The sequence below is a fragment of the Actinia tenebrosa genome, unplaced genomic scaffold, assembly GCF_029948245.1.
Source record: "Actinia tenebrosa isolate PJP-AT-01 unplaced genomic scaffold, QUT_ActTen_1.0 PGA_scaffold2__45_contigs__length_23673736, whole genome shotgun sequence".
Classification (NCBI taxonomy): Eukaryota; Metazoa; Cnidaria; class Anthozoa; order Actiniaria; family Actiniidae; genus Actinia; species Actinia tenebrosa.
The window spans coordinates 18,821,625-18,841,592 of record NW_028292579.1 but is presented as its reverse complement, the minus strand read 5'-3'; the positions used below and the strand labels follow the sequence as shown (position 1 = coordinate 18,841,592).

General features: G+C 38.1%; 1 protein-coding gene and 1 pseudogene across 1 annotated transcript; both read right to left on the bottom strand.

Annotated features, from left to right (window-relative positions):
• Positions 1 to 1,756: 1,756 nt before the first annotated feature.
• Positions 1,757 to 17,620, bottom strand: LOC116307018 (collagen triple helix repeat-containing protein 1-like). Its single transcript, XM_089033751.1, has 5 exons — positions 17,549 to 17,620; positions 6,684 to 6,730; positions 6,096 to 6,201; positions 2,422 to 2,745; positions 1,757 to 2,246 (listed from the first exon to the last, which is right to left on the bottom strand). The coding sequence occupies exons 3-5, from the start codon at positions 6,192 to 6,194 to the stop codon at positions 1,893 to 1,895; spliced, it is 777 nt and encodes a 258-aa protein (XP_088889877.1). The 5' UTR covers positions 6,195 to 6,201; positions 6,684 to 6,730; positions 17,549 to 17,620; the 3' UTR covers positions 1,757 to 1,892.
• On the bottom strand, positions 9,639 to 17,650 carry LOC148909502 (collagen triple helix repeat-containing protein 1-like; annotated as a pseudogene).
• Positions 17,651 to 19,968: the final 2,318 nt, after the last annotated feature.

Here is a 19,968-nt window from a genome sequence, read left to right as displayed (position 1 = left end):
CGGTGAGATAAAACTATATGTTTTTTAACGATTTTTAGCGGATAACATAAAAGATATGAAAGAATCTTGAACCATTGTTTACAGAGAAATTATAATTCAATTGACCTCCTCGGCTTTGGTGTAATGTTGTCCCATTTTAGACCACGTGTCATTCCCTTGAGAATGAGATTCTTTGTTTGAGTCGTATCCATATTCATGTGTCTTCTCATGTGTAACCGAGCGCACCGTAAAACAAAGAAAGGATACTCTTCGGAATGATACGTGGCTATGATGTCTACATAATGATAGCCTTGACAACAATGCCCGTTATTTTTGGGCTGCACATACATGACGTCGTATCCGCCATTTTGGTCTTTTGGACCAAATACTTGGTCTTGGAGTCTTTTATCATGTCAACCAACATGGTGGCCACGTCTTTTGACCTTTTATCCTCAGGGGATGCACGAAACCAATATGCTATATTATTATTTCCATTTGAAATGGAGTATTATTGTAACGGCACCAGTGTGCCTCAGCCGATAATCGACCGGAAATAGAACTTTGTGTAATACGATATCTTGGCGTCATTTGTATTTTACACCTTTTGCTGTTCATTAACCGCAAAGGAATATTCATTGAAGCGAAGAAGCATTGTCATTAGAGCGAACAGGCATACAATAAGGCGAACGGACTCTCAAGAGTGCGATGGAACTTTCATTAAGAAATTTAGCATTGAATTTGACAATCATGAATATGTTTGCGTAAGTTCATTAACGTTTTCAAACTTTCATTAGCGTTTTGGTGCAGACAATAAACCACAACACACATTCAATACAGCGTTTTGGACATTTATTTACGCAATACAATATAAGTATTTTTTCCACTAGGAATTTTAGGATTTTAACTGTCTTTTCATTTTTTTTACAAGCCGTGAATATGATTTCGTACAAACAAAGCGCCGTTAGGTATAAATATCAGTCAGTTCTGAGTTTTTTAATCCCTCTTTTTTGGATATTGCAATGGTTCAACAAATAAACCAACTTCCAAATGAGTCAGACTAGCGTCTTTTGAGGGCCTATGAAGATCCACAGAAATGCATAAAATGGTACAACCACATGCAAACATATCGTCCAAGATGTTTAAATAGAGAACACGTTCAAGGATAAATTCACTTTTTTGTTTTTGAAAATGTACAATCGTAAAAGCATAATATACTTATATTGTATTGCGTAAATAAATGTCCAAAACACTGTATTAAATGTGTGTTGTGGTTTATTGCAAAAGGTGTAGTGGATATTTAGATTGAGATTAAAGGCCGTCAAGATTTCGACACAGGAGAACTTTATATATATATATATATATTATACTTTATATATATGCCTTCTTTGTACAATAGTTTCGGGGCCCTCTTACGTTAGCTGGTACCATCACAATTAGTAGCAGTAGCAGTAGCAGTAGCAGTAGCAGTAGCAGTAGCAGTAGCAGTAGCAGTAGCAGTAGCAGTAGCAGTAGCAGTAGCAGTAGCAGTAGCAGTAGCAGTAGCAGTAGCAGTAGCAGTAGCAGTAGCAGTAGCAGTAGCAGTAGCAGTAGCAGTAGCAGTAGCAGTAGCAGTAGCAGTAGCAGTAGCAGTAGCAGTAGCAGTAGCAGTAGCAGTAGCAGTAGCAGTAGCAGTAGCAGTAGCAGTAGCAGTAGCAGTAGCAGTAGCAGTAGCAGTAGCAGTAGCAGTAGCAGTAGCAGTAGTAGTATACTAGTGCGTAGTAGACATAAATGACAAAAATTGAGGTTTATTCTATTTCTATTTTATTTAACTAACACAGCATGGATTAAACAACATCTCAAAGTGCTTGTTATAGTGCTTTACTAGACTTCGCATTCAATCAATCTGGCTTACGTCTTGTAGGAAATGGATAGTTCTACGGCTGGGGTCTGGGTACCTCCTCTACGAACAGACGACTGTTTGAATTCCATCCGGTTTTGGCGTCAACATTTCCATACCCGGCACAGTTCCCGACATTGAAGCCCACACGAACAGGTCCCTTGTGGATCTTGTCACAGTGACCTTCAATGTGGCGAACGCGGTGAATGTTGTGAGCCACTCCTTTTGCCATGTACACGATACCGTCAATAGCACGGGGTGTCTTGCATTCAATACCGTTGAACGTGAAGAACCAGCGCTTACAACAGTCGTTACAATTATGTATCCTTAGGTTGCCATTCCAGTAAACATGGAGAATGGAATTATTGTCTTTCTTTTGAAAAACACAATCCTGCAGTAAAAAGTCAAAGAATTAAAGAAGATTATCAAACTAAGCATAAATATGGGATTATCATTCTATATTGGGAATATGGTTATTAAATCTTCTGGATCAAATATCAAGTCTTAGAATATATATTTTTTTATAGAATGGGCTTATGAACTACTGCCAAAGTAAGCATACATACCCTGATCAACCCATTGTCTTTTCCTTCGTCGATGTTGATCCACGAACATTCTTTCCGGTTCGAATAGGCTGAGAATCCTCTCGCACCAGGCTCCCCCTTTTCTCCTTTTGGACCAGCGTCACCCTTTGGACCCTTGGGACCGGGTGCACCAGGAGTTCCGGGAGGTCCTTGCTTGCCTGGCGGAGTCCCGCCAAACCCTCGAGGACCTTGTTTACCTTGAATACCTGGTCTGCCATCTCGTCCGTCTCGTCCAGGAGCACCGGGTGTACCGTGGAGACCAGGGATACCAGGACGACCCGCCAAACAGGAAAAATCTGACCTGGGCTAAAGAAAATGAGGACCATGTTTTAATTATGGGTTCGAAACTGATGTAAGTGTGCATCATTTGCAAATAAACGCACGGGCTGTCTGTAAAATTAACGTCCCGAGTATGTTGTATTCATGTACAGTCAGCAAGCTTGGTAATTATTACGAATCATTGTGAGGTTTATGTGCCGAGAAAGCCTTTACCTGATATTATTCGACAGGAAATTGTTCATCTCAGCAATAGCGGATTTTCCAATAATGCAATTTCGCGACAACTGAAAATGTCTAGCTGGGGAGTCCAGAAAATACTTCAACATTATTGACGACATGGAACTGTGTCTCCATTTCGCTCAAGGCGTGAGCGTTCCCTACAAAATTACTGATGATATCCTCCAAATACTGATTGAGGCAGGGAAATTACAAACCTAGTGTGTATGCTTATGAAATAAGAGAGCGACTTCTGGTCGAAGGTATCTGTAATTTAGATGATTTACCTTCTTAATCACGAGTCGAATAACGAACTGAATTTTCATTTGAATATTGCAAGATTGCATTATTCCGATTCGTACGCATAAAAGGAATAATTGACTAATGTTTCATTAATCGAATCTAGGGGTCAACGCTTGAGCTTGTTTGACTGTAATCTGTGCCTTTACAATATACAACTTTGGCCATTTTTCGCAATTGACAGACCAAAAAAAAAAAAAACATAAGCAAAGATAGCAATGTTACGAACTAATAGCGGAGCTCCCGCGCGGAGCACCATACTTAAGAAAAAATGGTAAACCATTGGGTTGATTTTTCATGGCTTGGCTGACGTCACTTCCGTCCGTCCGTCCGTCCGTCCGTCCGTGTACACAACACAGGAATCCTGTTTGATGTCAAAGCAAAGCTACTCACAAATGCGTCTCTCAAATGCACAGAAAAAATCGCTCTAGGTCAAGTTATAGACCAAAAACAATTACAAAAATACTTTCATGTAGTCAAAGATGGATCAAACAGTGTTCTTCAAGAATTCAGGTGTGTTTTTTTTAGCAAACAATCGTATATTATTATTATTTTTGACAAGCATTTTTCTCGACGAATGAAAGACTTTTCTCAAGACTTTTTTATATTTCTATAGATAAGCTTAATTTATTTTAATGTTGGAGGACATATAACACGGGGAGCATATTACGACAACAAATATTTATCATTTATTAAGCTTTGTAAATCTTTAACAATTCGGTTGTTTTTAACCAACTATCGTATGTTTTTCATTCAAAAAAATGCAGCTTTGCTCGCCTCCTATCGCGGGGTCCCATCGGCAAAACAAAGAAGACTTTCATTCAATAATTTTGTATATATCTACCGATAATTTATTTATTTTTGAATGAAATATAATGTTTTACCAAATATTCAACTGTTTATTAAGCTGTTCGAACAAGTATAAAAATGAGCTTAAATTTGTGTTGTTGAGAGATGTTATTGTATAAAGACCTAGACTTTCACTTTAAAAAACTAAAAAATATTCAAAAACATTTACAAACGCCAATTTACTTACAAAGAAATGAGTCATTTCGTATTTTGCATTGCCTTTTGCATTATTTTCTATTTTGTCTCAGTTGTTCTTGTCAAGTTTAAATGAATGTAAGCTTTGTTTTTGGAAAACTGTAAAAGACCTAATTAAGTAAACCTTATTTTTTGCTCACTTTAACCGCCAGTTTTCAAGTCTGTTTTTTAGGCTTGATTTGCCCTAAATCTCCAGATTTTATATTTCCATGAAAGACATCCAAGGTAAATTTCACTAAACTTGATATTGTATTGGATTATCTGTAGTTATCTTTCGGGTTTTTTTTTTTTAAGTTAAAGAGATTCAAAGCCTAAAACTGTCGGCGTTGGAAATTTTTTCGAAGAAAATCTTCCAAGAACAAAACTAGCCCCTGAAGGTGGTGGAGAGTTGTGTACAAAATTCCTAAGTGGGAGAGTATACTCGCGCAAAAAAAAAAAAGAAAAAAGAAAAAAGAAAAGAAAGAAAGAAAAAGCGAAAAACAATGTAGGGGGTTTCGATTCGATTTCACTGCATGGTTTTTCAATGGGAGAAATTATCTTCATCTCGAACAAGAAATAATTGAAGATTTTTTTCCCGGTCTTATTTTTACCTTTCAGTTTCATTCACATTCGAGAGCTACGCTTTTAGACAGTGCCTAAATATATATATTACATAAAGAGTTTGATGTCACCAGGTACACCAAGATCTTAGCTAATAATATGCTTGAATTAAAAACAGCATGAAAGACTCTAAAAATACCATCAAAGAGTGCTCATGACGGGGCACGGGGATTCCTTCTCTTTGTTAATTTTCTCTTGGCATGAACTACAGTAAGAACCCGCATAAAAGAACAAGCGGGTTAAGAACACCCAGCCTGAATTTGGGCGTTTTAAGTACCATGTAAATGAGAACACAATCAGCCTGAAATATTAAAAAGTGTTCTTAAAAAACAAAAATCACTATTAAAAATGCCTCCTCATCAGTACTCATGTATACACTGATGGAGGGAGAGTTTAGATTACAGTGTTACCAGTAGCAGACTCCAAGCCTGACCTGACAATATTTATTTTTCTACTGTTTTGATACAGTTATTATTGCAGTCAAAAAATTTTTAGTAACATTTTTGAACTTACACATTGATATCATCTACATGTATTGGTAGTCTAGCTATATATAGTAATACTGTCATATATTTTAGAAACATTTATTTTAAGAACACCTTAAGAACACCTTCAGACTGATTTTTCAGTAAACACCCGTTAAAATAAGAACAAAATCAGCCTCAACTCCAAAAATGGGTGCTCTTTTATGCGGGTTTTTACTGTACTTCATATTCTTTTGAAAAAAAAAAATTAACAGAATTGTCTGTGGTCACGTCATTATTATTTCCGTCCAGCCGAATGTATTATGGGATGAACATGCTGAATAATAATAAAATCTAAAGAAATCTTTATTTAAATGTCTAGTCATTCAAGCGCTTTGGCACTAATTGGGAACACTTTTCACTCACACAATACCACTACCTTCAATTTTCTATGCACGCAACGCTCAACGCTCAACTCACAACTCACAACTCTCAACTTTGTTTGTATAGCTTTTGTTTTCTTGTTTCGATTATTACCAATCTTATATTATTTTATCATTATAATTATCGGGCATTAGTTTAGAAGGAACACAATCAAAACTAATGAATTGATTATTGTGATGAAGTAACTAGGTTTTCACACAATATAAGATATATGAATTATAAATATATGAATAGATAAATGAATTAGAAAAATTTGATCTGAAACCCCATTTGTCAATTTGATAACTCCAAATAAAACCATTAGCTTACCTGTCTGGCTGGCTTGTTTTTCTGTCCACACGCCGGCTTGATGACGGGAGAAACGAACACAGCCAAGGACACGAGTAACACGACCACGAAGAACCTCATTTCGGTACTGTGAATGAAAATCCGGTGAAAGAGATAAGAAAAGGTTTACAAATTGTTCCTGGGCCTTGTTCAACGCTCCATCTTAACAACATATTTTTTATAACAACTTAAACACTCTTATAACTGAGAACAAAAATCAAAAAGTATTGCGCTTAACACATAAAACGATTGACCATTTTATCACAACTAAAAAAATCATCATTCTCGTTTATGGCATGCGTTGATACGTTCATGTATTTTACACTGTGTCGTTAAAATATTGGGGCTCGCTGCTCAACAGAACCGCATGCGTGAGTTCCGTTTGTTTGATATGATTCTTTCCCTTTAACAAGACATTCTTAGATAATGAGTAATAAATATCGTCAAGTTACTCAAACACTGTTTTAAATATGCTTCGTATTCCTCCACCAGACGATCATATTTAGCTTACATCGTGATATAAAATTAATTATCAGGTCAACTAAAGAAATGAAATTCCCCATAACTTACGAGTAAGATGTCTTGTAGTGAAGTGTGTATCCTTACTCAATGATGTCCTAACAAACAATGACCTATACTTAGCTTCATCTGGTAAGTAAAACTACAATTGTCAACGTGTGGTCATACTTGTTGTAGCAAGTTTTCCATCACTGTTTGTTTAAAGTAAAGACTAAATACAAACACCGTTGATGGTTTGCCCCATACACTTCATTAAACAACCGCGCCCATTGGTTACTATATTTGGAACTACGTTTTTTAATTTACAACGCGGAAAAAGTGTATAATATATCAATTAGTAATGCAGTCAATTTGAAGTCTAGAGAGCAGAATGTCGGAATATTTGCAATTTTTCGATAATTTTATGCTTTGTTTTTTTCCCATATTACCCTACAGGAAGCCGAACCTAGTTAGGACTTTGTGTGAGTATCAGACGTCGTATAGATTTTTTTCGTTTTTTTTTTTTTTTTTTTTTTTTTGGAGGTGATGGGTGGTGGGGGGGGGGGGGGGGGTGCATATTCATCATTATAGATGAAAAATTAAGATCAGTTAAGTTCTGGCTAAACATAACAAAACTTGAGTACCGCCATAAACTGTCGTCTGCAATTGTATATAGAGAGTCATTAGCAATAAACAACAATAACTGGTCTAGTAAAGTAAAATCTTTATTAGACCGAAGCGGCTTAGGGAATATCTGGCTTGAAATAAACTACAAACATTGTTCAAGTCAGAACCCATTCAAAATAATTAAAACAAGAGTTAACGGATATAGAAATTCAAGTCTGGCGAGGGAAACTCTTCAACGATGAAAAAACTAGGAGAGGCCCACCAGGACAAAAAAATAAATTAAGGGCATATCGCCTGGTAAAAACAGATTACTCGTTTGAAAATTATTTAATCGAAGTTAAGAATTTTGAACGCAGAAAAGCATTAATCAAATTGAGAATCAGTAATCACGACCTTGAAATCGAAAAGGGAAGACATTCAAGGGAGTACAAAAAAAAAACAACAGAAGATAGGAGGTGCTTCCATTGTCCAGATAGTGTAGAAGATGAGAGGCACTTCCTTCTTCACTGTACATTATATTCAAATCTAAGGGAAGAACTCTTCAAGGACATAAAAAACATAAACAATGATTCTCTTTTGTTAAATGAGAACGAGCTGTTTCTGCTATTTATGAGTCCGCCCAAAATGTTAGCAGTTGCAGTAGCAAAATATGTCCACAACTGCCTTCATACATTTACTCGGGTAAAATGTCTATGTATTTTCTTATACTCGATACCGAATAAAAAAGTCTGTTTGTCTGTCTGTCTGTCTGTCTGTCTGTCTGTCTGTCTGATGAAAGACAATTTCATCCTTCTAGAATACAACTTCGCAAAATTAATTGAATATAGCATAAAAAGAACCGCATAAAAGAACTGCTATTTTACCAAGTCTAGCTGTAAATAGTTGTTATATCATTAATTGGTATCTAGTGAGAAATCAGGCTGAGAAGGAGTTTAACAGTAGAGTGACCACAGTAAATCCATGAAACTTTAGTTTAACTTTAGCTTAAACAAATTCCTTTGTTTTCTATTGTTTAATTAGCACTATTTTGTACTATTTAGTAATTAGTGTTTCACGGATTAATTGCTTGCACTCTACTAGTTTCTTTTTAAAGATGAATAGATAGCTTTATTAGACATATCATTGCAGCCTACGGGCAGGCTGAATTGCGATAAACTTTACACTTAAAAACAAATATTTAACATATAGTGCAGTTTTCGTATGACTGTGAAAAGCTCAGTGCCCTAAGCGTGACGTGCCGTGACCTTGATACTTTCTAGAATTTTAATTGGCTGATTTTTTTCACGCGCAATATGAATGGTCTAAAAGTGCCGTGATCTTGGCGTGACCGTGTCCACGCCGTGTTTATGCCGTGTTCCGGGTATTTGATTGGATGGAGAGTAAATTCTCGTGCTATGTGATTTGTCTGGCGTATCCCTTGCTGTGTCACGACCGTGTTCGTGCCGTGAACGCTTCATAGTCATACGAAAACTGCACTAAGAAATAACTTAACCTGATAAACAATATAAGGGGAATTTAAAAAACATCATCAAAATTATGTTAATCATCTCAAAACTACTATTAGAAGGAAAAATATATATACTAAAGCTAAAAAAGGGGAATCTAAAACCTACTGCTGATTAAAACTATGCCAGTTTCATTAGAAGCCAAAAAACAAAACTTCTTATCCCATCGTTTATTCTTGCTTTTGGTAGAGAAAGGATGTTATTCTTGGTAGCCCTTTTTGAGTAGCGGTTACTTGGTTTTACCAAGAGATTGGTCAGAAATGGGGGACTAAGACTGTTCAAACACTTGTAGATCTGTGGCAGTATTCTGTAGTGCATAGTATTGCAAATAGTAATGAAAATAAGTTTCTGAAATAAAGTCAATGACTGTGTATAATAGTTAGCGTTGACGGGATGATCCGAGCCACTCGTTTTTGAGCTGTTTTTGAGTTCTGTAGAACAGTTACCCCAAACACAACAACAATATTCTATCGTTTGCTTTGCTAAGGAATTGTGTAATTGAAGTAAATTATTAGACTACCTAGCATCTCCCTATAGCTAACCAACCAACCAACCAACCAACCAACCAACCCAAACACCCACCCACCCACCCATTCCACCCACCCACACACCCAACCACCCACCCACCAACCCACAAAACCAACCACACGTAACACGTAACACTATGAAGGTGAGATTAAATTACTTTTTATTTCCCACCAATAGTCAACTACTTACAGCATTCAATTATCTCATTACATGTTATTATCTTAAATTCATGCCTAATAAATGTCATTTTAAATGACTTTTCATTCACTATTCATTCAGCCTGGTTATCAATAGGATTAACAGCCAGACTGATTGAATACTGTATGATGAGCTAGCTATAGGGACTGGTAAGGAAGGGAAGATCTCACTACTGGGGCCTGGGTACCTCCTCTACGAACAAACGACTGTTTGAATTCCACCCGGTCCAGGCGTCAGCATTTCCATACCCGGCACAGTTCCCGACATTGAAGCCCACACGAACATGTCCCTTGTGGATCTTGTCTCAGTGACCCTCAATATGGCGCACACGATGAATATCTTCAGTGCCTTTTCCTTTTCTCAAGTACAAGGTACCGTCAATAGCACGAGGGGTCTTGCATTCCGCACCGTTGAATGTGAAGAACCAGCGCTTACAACAAGCGTTACAATCATAAATTCTGAAATTGCCATTCCAGTAGACATGGAGGATGGAATCCGTGAACTTCTTGTAGAAAAGACAATCCTGTATAAAGGTATCGAACGAAAGTTCATAGGAAAGTTTGAAAAGTTTTCCTACATACCAAGGGGGCTTCTTATCTGAGAATACACTGCCTCAAGGACACTGTATGCATAGAAGATGAGTGTTCCTACCAATGGCATTGGCTCTTGATCTGGGAATATACTGCTTTACGTACTACATAGTGTCATATATCTGATTGTTAATGTCATACTGATCACGTGACTGTACTCTGATATATAATGATCTAGTTTGTAAACAGTGATTCAGAACTTGTACTAGCGAGAGCACGAATAAATCAATCTATAAATCTATAACATGGCGTCAGAAGTGGGATTCTGAGAACTCCAAAGAGCAATGGCGGGATTACAATGGGCAGCCCCCAAACCACCATCATTCGAAGGGAACGTTAGCGAAGCCTGGAGGCGCTTCGAGGAGCATTGGAAGCTATTCGAGAAGACAGAGTTGAGGACAAAGTCTGAGGAAGAGAAATGCTCGTACTTTCTTTTATGCATTGGGGAGCAGGGTCGAGAGATTTACGGAACGTTCAGTTTCGACAGGCACGAGACAACCACTGATACAGATGGGGACACGGTCTGGACCAGAAAAACTACTGATTTGATTACTGCCTTCCAGAAGTACTGCAACCCTCGCAAGAACGTGACTTACGAACGCCACAAATTCAATACCCGAAATCAAGAAGAAGGGGAAAAGATAGATCAGTACGTTACTGTCCTTCGAACACTTGCTTCGACTTGTGAGTTTTCCACTCTGGAAGAAGGACTAATCCGCGATAGGATTGTGTGCGGTGTTCGCATGCAAAGCTTAAAGGAACGCCTACTCCGCGAGACTGACCTAACGCTACAGAAAGCCATGGACATTTGCCGAGCAACGGAGGCTTCGAAAGAGCAAATGAGATCTATCAGTGACGACAAGACAACTAGTGTGGATGCCCTGAAACACAAGGGAACAAAACATCAAAAGCAATACTCAGACAACAAACCACGCCACACCAATCCAAACAACAGGCAGCATGGGCAACAATATGGAGACTCAAAACGAAACAAGAATTGTGGAAACTGTGGCAGAGTGCACCCACCGAAAGCATGCTTTGCGTACAACAAAAGCTGTAATTCCTGTCATAAATTAGGCCATTTCAAGGAATTCTGCCGATCGAAAACGGTACAAGACCTTGACTACTCGAGCGATGAATCAAGCTCCGATCACGGCGTGGATATGGTAATTGACTCCTGCGAAACCAATGGCAAAAGCGAGGAATATGGCAAACTGAAAATAAACAAGAAGTCTATAATGATCAAGCTAGACTCTGGAGCTGAGATAAATATCCTTACTAAGGATGATTTTAATAATGCGGTCCCTAAGCATCAAAGAAAACAGAAGCTCAGAGCAAGTAACGCAAAGCTAACAGCATATGGCGGCCACAGAATACCTGTACTGGGCAAGTGCTATCTCCAGTGTCGTAACAAAAATAACAAACAAGTTCTAGAGTTTCAAGTTGTGGAACAAGGAAAATCACTCCTTGGATGCGAAATTTGTAAGAATATGAACTTTATCACATTCCATAACGTCGACAAGGTAGCTGAGAAAGGAGAAAACGAAGACAAAACGACGGAATCTAGCATTTCTGGTTTATCCGAAAAACAAATACTTCAGAAGTACTCAAGCTGTTTTGAAAGGCTTGGCTCCATTTCGGAGCCATATCACATTAAGATTGACGAATCCATGACACCTGTCATCCACCCACCAAGAAAACTACCAGCTGCGCTTCGAGACAGGGTGCAAACCAAGCTAAATGAAATGGAAGAACAAGGCGTAATCCTTAAAGTCGAGGAACCAACGCAATGGGTCAACTCGATGGTAGTCAACGAGAAAAAGAATGGCGATCTGAGCAAGGGCACTAGGACACCGAAGATGGTTGGATTTCTATAGGTTTTTTTTCCTTTCGATTATTTGAATTAAATCAACGTTATACTCGTTTACTTATTAAGGTGAATTTGATTGACCATATTAACTGGACGGTTGAATATTACTGACGTAAGGAGCATCGCGCGGTCGCGTTGTTGTTGGTATAGTTCAAACAGAGTCAAGTACGGAGCGGCCGTTAAAGAGGTAACGCTCGTAGGCTATTCAAACCGTTTGACCTTTGGAATTAAAACGTCTGCACTACAACAGCGAACGAAGACAACGAAGGAACACGGACACATGATAAGTAAACAAGTATATAACGTTAATTTAATTCAAATAATCGAAAGGGTAAAAAACCTATAGAAATCCAACCACATTCGGTGTTCTAGTGCCCTTGATCTGAGAATATGCATAGATCCGCGTGATCTTAACAAAGCAATCAAGCGTGAGCATTATCAACTACCAACTCTACAAGAGATAATGGGCAGACTGGCAGGCGCCAAATACTTCAGTAAACTAGACGCAAAATCGGGGTTTTGGCAAATCCCGCTGGACACGGAAAGTTCCTACTTAACAACCTTCAACACGCCCTTCGGGAGATATAGATTTTCTGTCGTCCCTTTTGGCGTTATCTTTGCTCAAGAAGTCTTCCATCGAACCCCTCAATGAAAAGTTCAACGACATAGAGGGATGCGAAACAGACATCGACGACATTCTGGTCTGGGGTCGTACAATAGAGGAGCACGACGCGCGCCTCGAACGAGTTCTTAACCGGGTGAAGGAAATCAACCTCACACTGGGCATTGACAAGTGTGAACTTCGCCGCCAGGAGATAACCTATCTTGGCGTAACACTAACACAGGATGGGCTAAGACCAGACAACAACAAGATAAAGGCAATTACCGAGTATACCAAACCGGAAAGCAAACAAGACGTTCAACGTCTTCTAGGCATGGTCAATTTCGTGACGAAGCTTGCACCCCATATTTCTGAGGTAACTACACCACTCAGGGAACTGCTCAAGAAGGATACAGAATTTCATTGGATAGAAATACATGATCAAGCGTTTTCGGATCTCAAGGCTCTGCTCACGCAACCGGAAACTCTACGCTACTATGACGTGTCTAAACCTGTCACTTTGCAAGTTGACGCCTCGCAGAATGGGCTCGGTGCAGCACTCATCCAGGACAATGGTCCTGTGGCTTATGCTTCAAAGGCATTAAACGAAACTCAGAAACGATATGCGCAAATTGAAAAGGAGCTGATAGCAGTATTATTCGGCTGCAAACGCTTCCACCAATTTATTTACGGAAAATCTGTCCTTGTTGAATCTGATCACAAGCCATTAGAAGCAATATTCACGAAGCCGTTATCACAGGCGCCATCAAGGTTGCAAAAGATACTAATGCAACTCCAAGCTTACGATATAACCCTCGTATACAAGAAAGGGACTGAAATGTACCTGGCAGACGCGTTATCACGGGCATTTCCTACTACCGTAGTAAACGAAGATTCGAGAAAGAAATGGATTCCGAAAAGTTCATACATCTAATGTCTACGGAGGGCTACGTGACGGATCGCAAGCTGAACGAGATTCAAAATGAAATAAACACAGATGAAACGACACAAATATTGATCAATCAAATAAGGAATGGCTGGCCGGAGAATTGACATCTGGTACCATTGGAAATTCGAGAATATTACCCTTACAGACACGAATTAACTGAACAAGATGGACTTGTCTTTAAGGCACACAATGTGCTTATTCCCGCAAAACTGAGATCAGAAACACTGGCTAAGTTACACCGCGCACACCAGGGCCTAAACAAGACAAAGCGCCTGGCACGTGAATGCATATTTTGGCCTGGGATGAGCAAAGAAATTGAGGATATGATATCGCAATGTCCCACATGCTTGGAGCAAAGGAGGACTAACTGTAAGGAACCATTACAACCACACGAACTTCCCAAGCGGCCATGGCAAAGGGTCGCGACTGATCTATTTGAATGGAAGGGTAAACCTCACATAGTAATTGTTGATTACTACAGCCGTTTTCCTGAAATTGCTGAATTGCGTGACATTAAATCGCGAACAGTCATCAACAAATGCAAATCTATATTGAGTAGACACGGAATTTCCGAAGAAATCGTATCAGACAACGGTCCACAATACGCGTCCCAAGAGTTCACTAAATTCGCATCAGACTACGGGTTTACTCACACTACAACAAGCCCCCACTACCCGCAATCGGGCGGGATGCACGAAAGAGCAGTACAAACAGCAAAGGCTATTCTGAATAAAATGCTGCTAAGTGGTCAAGACCCGTATCTGGCTCTGCTTGACTACAGGAACACTCCCATTAATGGAGTCACGCCATCACAAGCACTAATGGGCAGAAAATTACGCTCCGATATCCCGGCAAAACCTTCAACACTAACTCCTCATCATGAAGAGGAAAGATGATCAGGTGACTCAGAAATTCTACTATGATAGGTCAGCAAAACCCTTAGAGAGCCTAAAAAAAGGGAACACCGTAAGATTCAAGCAAACTCCTGAATCACCTATCTGGAAACCCGCTACAATTGTGGATTCTCACCATACCCCAAGGAGCTATATACTTCAAACAGCCGATGGTGCAGAATATCGAAGAAATAGAAAGCACATCATGAAAACCAAAGAGCTACCTACACCACTCTCTACAGAACCCGATTCAACATCGACGGAAAATCTTGAACAAGCTGAATTAGCTATAGAGAACAAACAGGATGACATGAGTCCTCCTACGAATACGGACGCATGTGTACCCACAACGCGGCGATCTGGAAGGATTGTCAAACCAGTGAAACGTTACGGATTTGACAACTAGCGAATTGCATGTTTAATTTTAGACATTCCTTGAACAATTGAACATTTATCTATTATCATGGGTTTGTTTATTATGACTTGATTACTACGTGATTTAACCTTATCAAAACCGTATACTCAAATTTCATATTCTATCATCTCTTATTGATAACCTTTAGAAAAAGAGAGATGTCATATATCTGATTGTTAATGCCATACTGATCACGTGACTGTAATCTGATATATAATGATCTAGTTTGTAAACAGTGATTCAGAACTTGTACTAGCGAGAGCACGAATAAATCAATCTATCAATCTATAACACATAGTATAACAGATAGATGCTCCTTTTGTGTCAGATAAATACCCACACAAATATTAATGAAAAAGCCTTTGAAGCTAATAAAGGATTCTTAAATGTGAAGAGAGCCACAGCAAACAAAGGAAAAATATAGGAAGGGTTGTTGAATCAAATACTAGATAAAAGAGCATGTTTTCGTGAAATTTACATACATACTCTGATCAGACCATTGTCTTTTCCTTCGTTGACGTTTGTCCACGAACATTCTTTCCAGTTGGAATAGGCTGAAAGACCCTGAGGACCAATGTTGCCGGGTGCACCAGCAGCTCCGGGAGGTCCTTGCTTGCCTGGAGTCCCGTGAAACCCTCGAGGACCTTGTTTACCTTGAGTACCTGGTCTGCCATCTCGTCCGTCTCGTCCAGGAGCACCGGGCGTACCGTGGAGTCCAGGGATACCAGGACGACCCGCCAGACATGAAAAATTTGACGTTGACTAAAAAGTATGATGCTCATGTTTTGAATAGGCGTTAGAGACTGGTATGTGAGCGTGTTTTGTTTCCAAATACATGCACGCGCTGAATATTGTACGAGGCGAAGCCGAGTTCGTTGCACATCCGACAACCGCGGTATTTATTAGCCATTCCGAATATGAGGGAAAAACTCGGTCGAGTTGGCATTGAAGTTTCTTTTTTTGGACAATTTTGGGGACGAAATACCACCATCTTGAAAATATTCTACATAAAACTGCCCCAGAAGGCACTGCAATACCAACTCGACCCAGTCTTTTCTTCGAGCACGGATTAGCTAGTTACTAGTGATCTTTAATGTATTTTGGAAACTTCTTTTCCAAGAGCACTTTATAAACACTGTAAAAACCATGAGTATAACGCCGATGCTTTTTACATAATGTCTTTGTAATGAACCAGTTAAAATTATCATATTTAAGGTAGTTTGGTACTCCCACTATTCTAACTTCGATAGAAAAGACTAACATATATAAAAGTCAAAAATGCAATAAAAAATAGGGGTCATCGTGTTCGTTTTGAAACTGTGGGGGGTAGTATTAGACCCATTTTTGTCCTATTTGAGCTAAAAAATGGAACATTAAATTTCCAGAAAAAAACTTTCGCGACAAAGTGTATATGATTTTTATAAAATTGCTTTATGATTACAGCCAAATACTCTTCATGCTATATTTTTCATCAATTTATTCCATTGGGACAGCATGGGTTGAGCTATTTCACGGAGATTTGAAAGTGGTACTCCATGAATTTCTTGTATACATCATCTCAAAAAAAGTCAAAATTACCATGTTTTGCCTTGGAAGGACATTTAATTTTTTATCAAGAATTTAAAAGATTGTTTTATGTGCAATGCGGAATCTAAAAAAAAGTTGGGTGTCACCGTACTGTATTCGGAGCTATAAGCTAAAAAGGTGTGAAAAATCTTATGATTTCGATGTTTTGGCCGCGCGAGCTTGGGCACTAACTACTATTAAGGCCCATATAAAATGTTATGGAGTTTTTTGAATCAAAACTCCGCAAATGGCCATATTTCGGCTCTAACATGAGTTTTCATTGGAGAAACTACCTTATTACATACTAAATATTTGAAAAATTCCATTCTTCATTAAAGTAAAAAATCAACAGTAACTTCACTTCTAACCCAATAGTCTTCTTGGAATTTTAATATAGAATGTAGATTTTTTTTCTGTGTTTTTGGCTTGGATGGCAGGGAAGCGTCATGCTTTAGCTTGACGGTGCAAACGCGCCAAAAGCAGTGTTGTCACGCCGTTTTGTATGCTATGTAACGCTTGTCACGCATTCGGTTCGCATTCGGTATAAGACGTATCTATTAAAAAATTCTGGATACTTCTATTTTTTTCTTTGTTTAAATTATAAGGAAATGCCAAATTAATATTTAATTAACCTCAATAATTGCTTTTTAAAAGAATATGGGCATAATCTATATGTACCTAATGATTGCAAAATAGGGAGTACGAAGCTAAGAAGTTATATATTTTAAAGCCAACTGTTAGAGTCATGGTAGTAGGGGTTTATTTCAGTAAAGAAACAAATTGTCAGTCCTTTAGGTGGATTTAGAATGGAAATTTATCAAAATCTTTTGAAAAAAAATTTTTTTTCTCGTGTTAGTAAAATCATGACGTCATCACTTTTTAACGATTCTTTAAGCTTGTTTATTTCTTTTAAATGTATGGTGATCCCTACTTTTCTAACAGAATTTTACAGCCCTTTGATAGGATAAAACAATTCGCATAGTCATTTAAAAATATTATTTATTCTCAATTAGCAGGCACCGTCCTTTTAAAGTCACGTTTTCAACCTAATTTCACAATTATTTTAATCCATGTATGTGACTAATTAGTAGGTTTTGACTAAATTAAACAATGAAACTCTCGCTCTCATGGTCTTCAAGTCAACAGCCAATCGTTCGGGCTTCTATTTTAATTGTTAATGAAATCATTAGCTTACCTGTCCGGCTTGCTTGTTTTTCTGTCCACACGCCGGCTTGATGACGGGAGAAACGAACACAGCCAAGGACACGAGTAACACGACCACGAAGAACCTCATTTTGTACTGTGAATGAAAACTCATTGAATATATTAAAAGAGGTTTACAACTTCTGCCTGTCCAACTCTAACGCCTCAAATTAACAACATGTACCGAAAATCCTTAAACAACTTTATGCCTATGATACTCAGCTTTATTTATCTTTAATTTCAACGTAATTGACTGTATGCTGATTGAAAATGCGACAATAGACTATAAGAACAACGTGTTAAAGCCATCAGGGTATTGATATTAACCGATAAATTGAAGCTTAACGAATGCAAAACGGAATTCATGTTGATAGGGAACGTCAACAGCTTGTTTTTAAACATTCGATTAGATTGGGCCATATATTTCAAGGAAGGAATTCATTTGGAGAGCCAAAAAGCCTCTCACCAGTTTGGTCTTTAGTTATCTATTTTATAACTTCCACCACATACTAAAATAAAACACAATAAACTAAAAAATATATATAAAAAAATAAAAAAATGAAAAGATCACTAAGAAGTTTAAATGCATGATGAGAGTCACAAAAGTTAAGTGTGCCCTGGAAAAGAAAAAGATTTCTTAAAAAGTTTTTCCATCCCGCCTGATACGTTTCTCTTCGCTCATGACCATTTCGAAATGTACATGTTTTTTAACGTTTTAGTCAACCAACATTTCATGCAATTAAGAATACAACTACATTATTTGATTAAGAAAAGGTTTGAGGGAAAACTGTTTTGAAAAGCATTGCAGTTAAAAAATTCATCCATTTCGTTTGAGAAACGTAACGGCCGAAAAAACATGGAAGGAGAAAGAAAATGGCATAAAAATGTAATGTGAAAATATTTAAATCTTGCTCCTATTCGCTCATCAAGATGAAGAGACGAAATCATGGAGGCGAGACCGAGTCCAGTACTCAGTGTAACCTTTATTTTAAGACTCAAGAAGTAATGAAACTTTTTTCTTAAGGATTCCATTTTTTTCTAACGAATCTCGAAAAAAAAAAATTGTGACCTACCTTCTACGAATTCAAGTGATTTCTTTGTTCTGAAGTATCTTGTTCTGTTGTCGATCACCAAGGTACTGAATGAACTTCTTTCAAGCAGACAGTCAGTTAAGTAAAGACTTACATGTTGTAACATGTTCTGTCATATCATTAGTAGCAAAGAAGGACGAAAGGGGGTCAAGTCTAACTTATTTTCAGAGTTTTGAAATTTAATTGGCATAAATGATTTCAACATTCAGGGGGGGTGGGGGGGGGGGGGGGGGGGGGGGTAAGGACCAAAGTCATTCATCACCGAACAAAAGATGTATGATTCATCGCCTCATAATTTATTGTTAATCATTCTTCCATTTAACAAATTGGCATCAGTTTTTTTTATCTTTCCTCTTATTGACGATAAATTGCGTCCTCACATTGTCAAGGTAGTGTGGATCCAAGAGGCGTACCCGAGTGGATGCGCACACTACTTTGATGATGTGATGAAGCAATATAAATTTCGTCATTAAGAGCACTGACACAAACTGATATCAATTTCTTTTTTTACAATAACAAAAACATTGAAAACTTCTCAATCTTAGTTATCAAAACATTCAAAGTAGAGTGCTTGCTCGTTGGAGTCAGCTTATCTGTCTTCACCTTATCAATGATAAAAATAAGCAATCAGCGCGCGAGAAATTTGTAAGATTTGTAAAAAATTGATATACCACGTCACACTGTCTCGCAACTGGACCTTATTTGGAACTGTGCTGTTTGTTAAAGAATTGTATTCTCGAGCGATGGTTAACTAACGGAGCTTTCTGTGGATACAGTGTTGTTTTTCCGCTTTCATAACGTTCACGTAAGAACGTGTTTAGAGCAAAATAGCAAAAGAAGCCTCTGGGTCATAGCATTTTCTGTTTCCTGGCAACGCCGTCATAGAGAAGGTGCTGTTTTTTTCTGGCTAGTATTCAAGTTTCAAGTTTATTACAAGAAATAAAGAATACATTTCCAAGTTAACACCATCCCGGAAATCGAGAAAATGAATGGAGAGAGAGAGAGAGAGAGAGAGAGAGAGAGAGAGAGAGAGAGAGAGAGAGAGAGAGAGAGAGAGAGAGAGAGAGGACAAAGGAGATGATATTAATAGCTAAACAGCGATATTAAAAAACAAATGAATTGTAATGAATAATAATCAGCGTTATGATTTATAATTAAGCCTGTCTACAACTGAGGAAATATCAACATAACAATATCAATCTAGCTCCAAATCTTGAGAAAGAATTATTTTGTTCTTGAGAGTTGAGAGTTTTTAATATAGAAATTACCTGACACAAAAATCTCTGGTAGTGTTTTATGAGTGAACATTAGAAGCAAGAAT

Coding starts and splice junctions, on each gene's coding strand:
- LOC116307018 (XM_089033751.1), bottom strand. CDS start 6,194: ATGAGGTTCTTCGTGGTCGTGTTACTCGTGTCCTTGGCTGTGTTCGTT. Junction 2,746..6,095: donor AAAACAAGCCAGCCAGACAG/GTAAGCTAATGG, acceptor CATTTTCTTTAG/CCCAGGTCAGATTTTTCCTG. Junction 2,247..2,421: donor AAGACAATGGGTTGATCAGG/GTATGTATGCTT, acceptor TTTTTACTGCAG/GATTGTGTTTTTCAAAAGAA.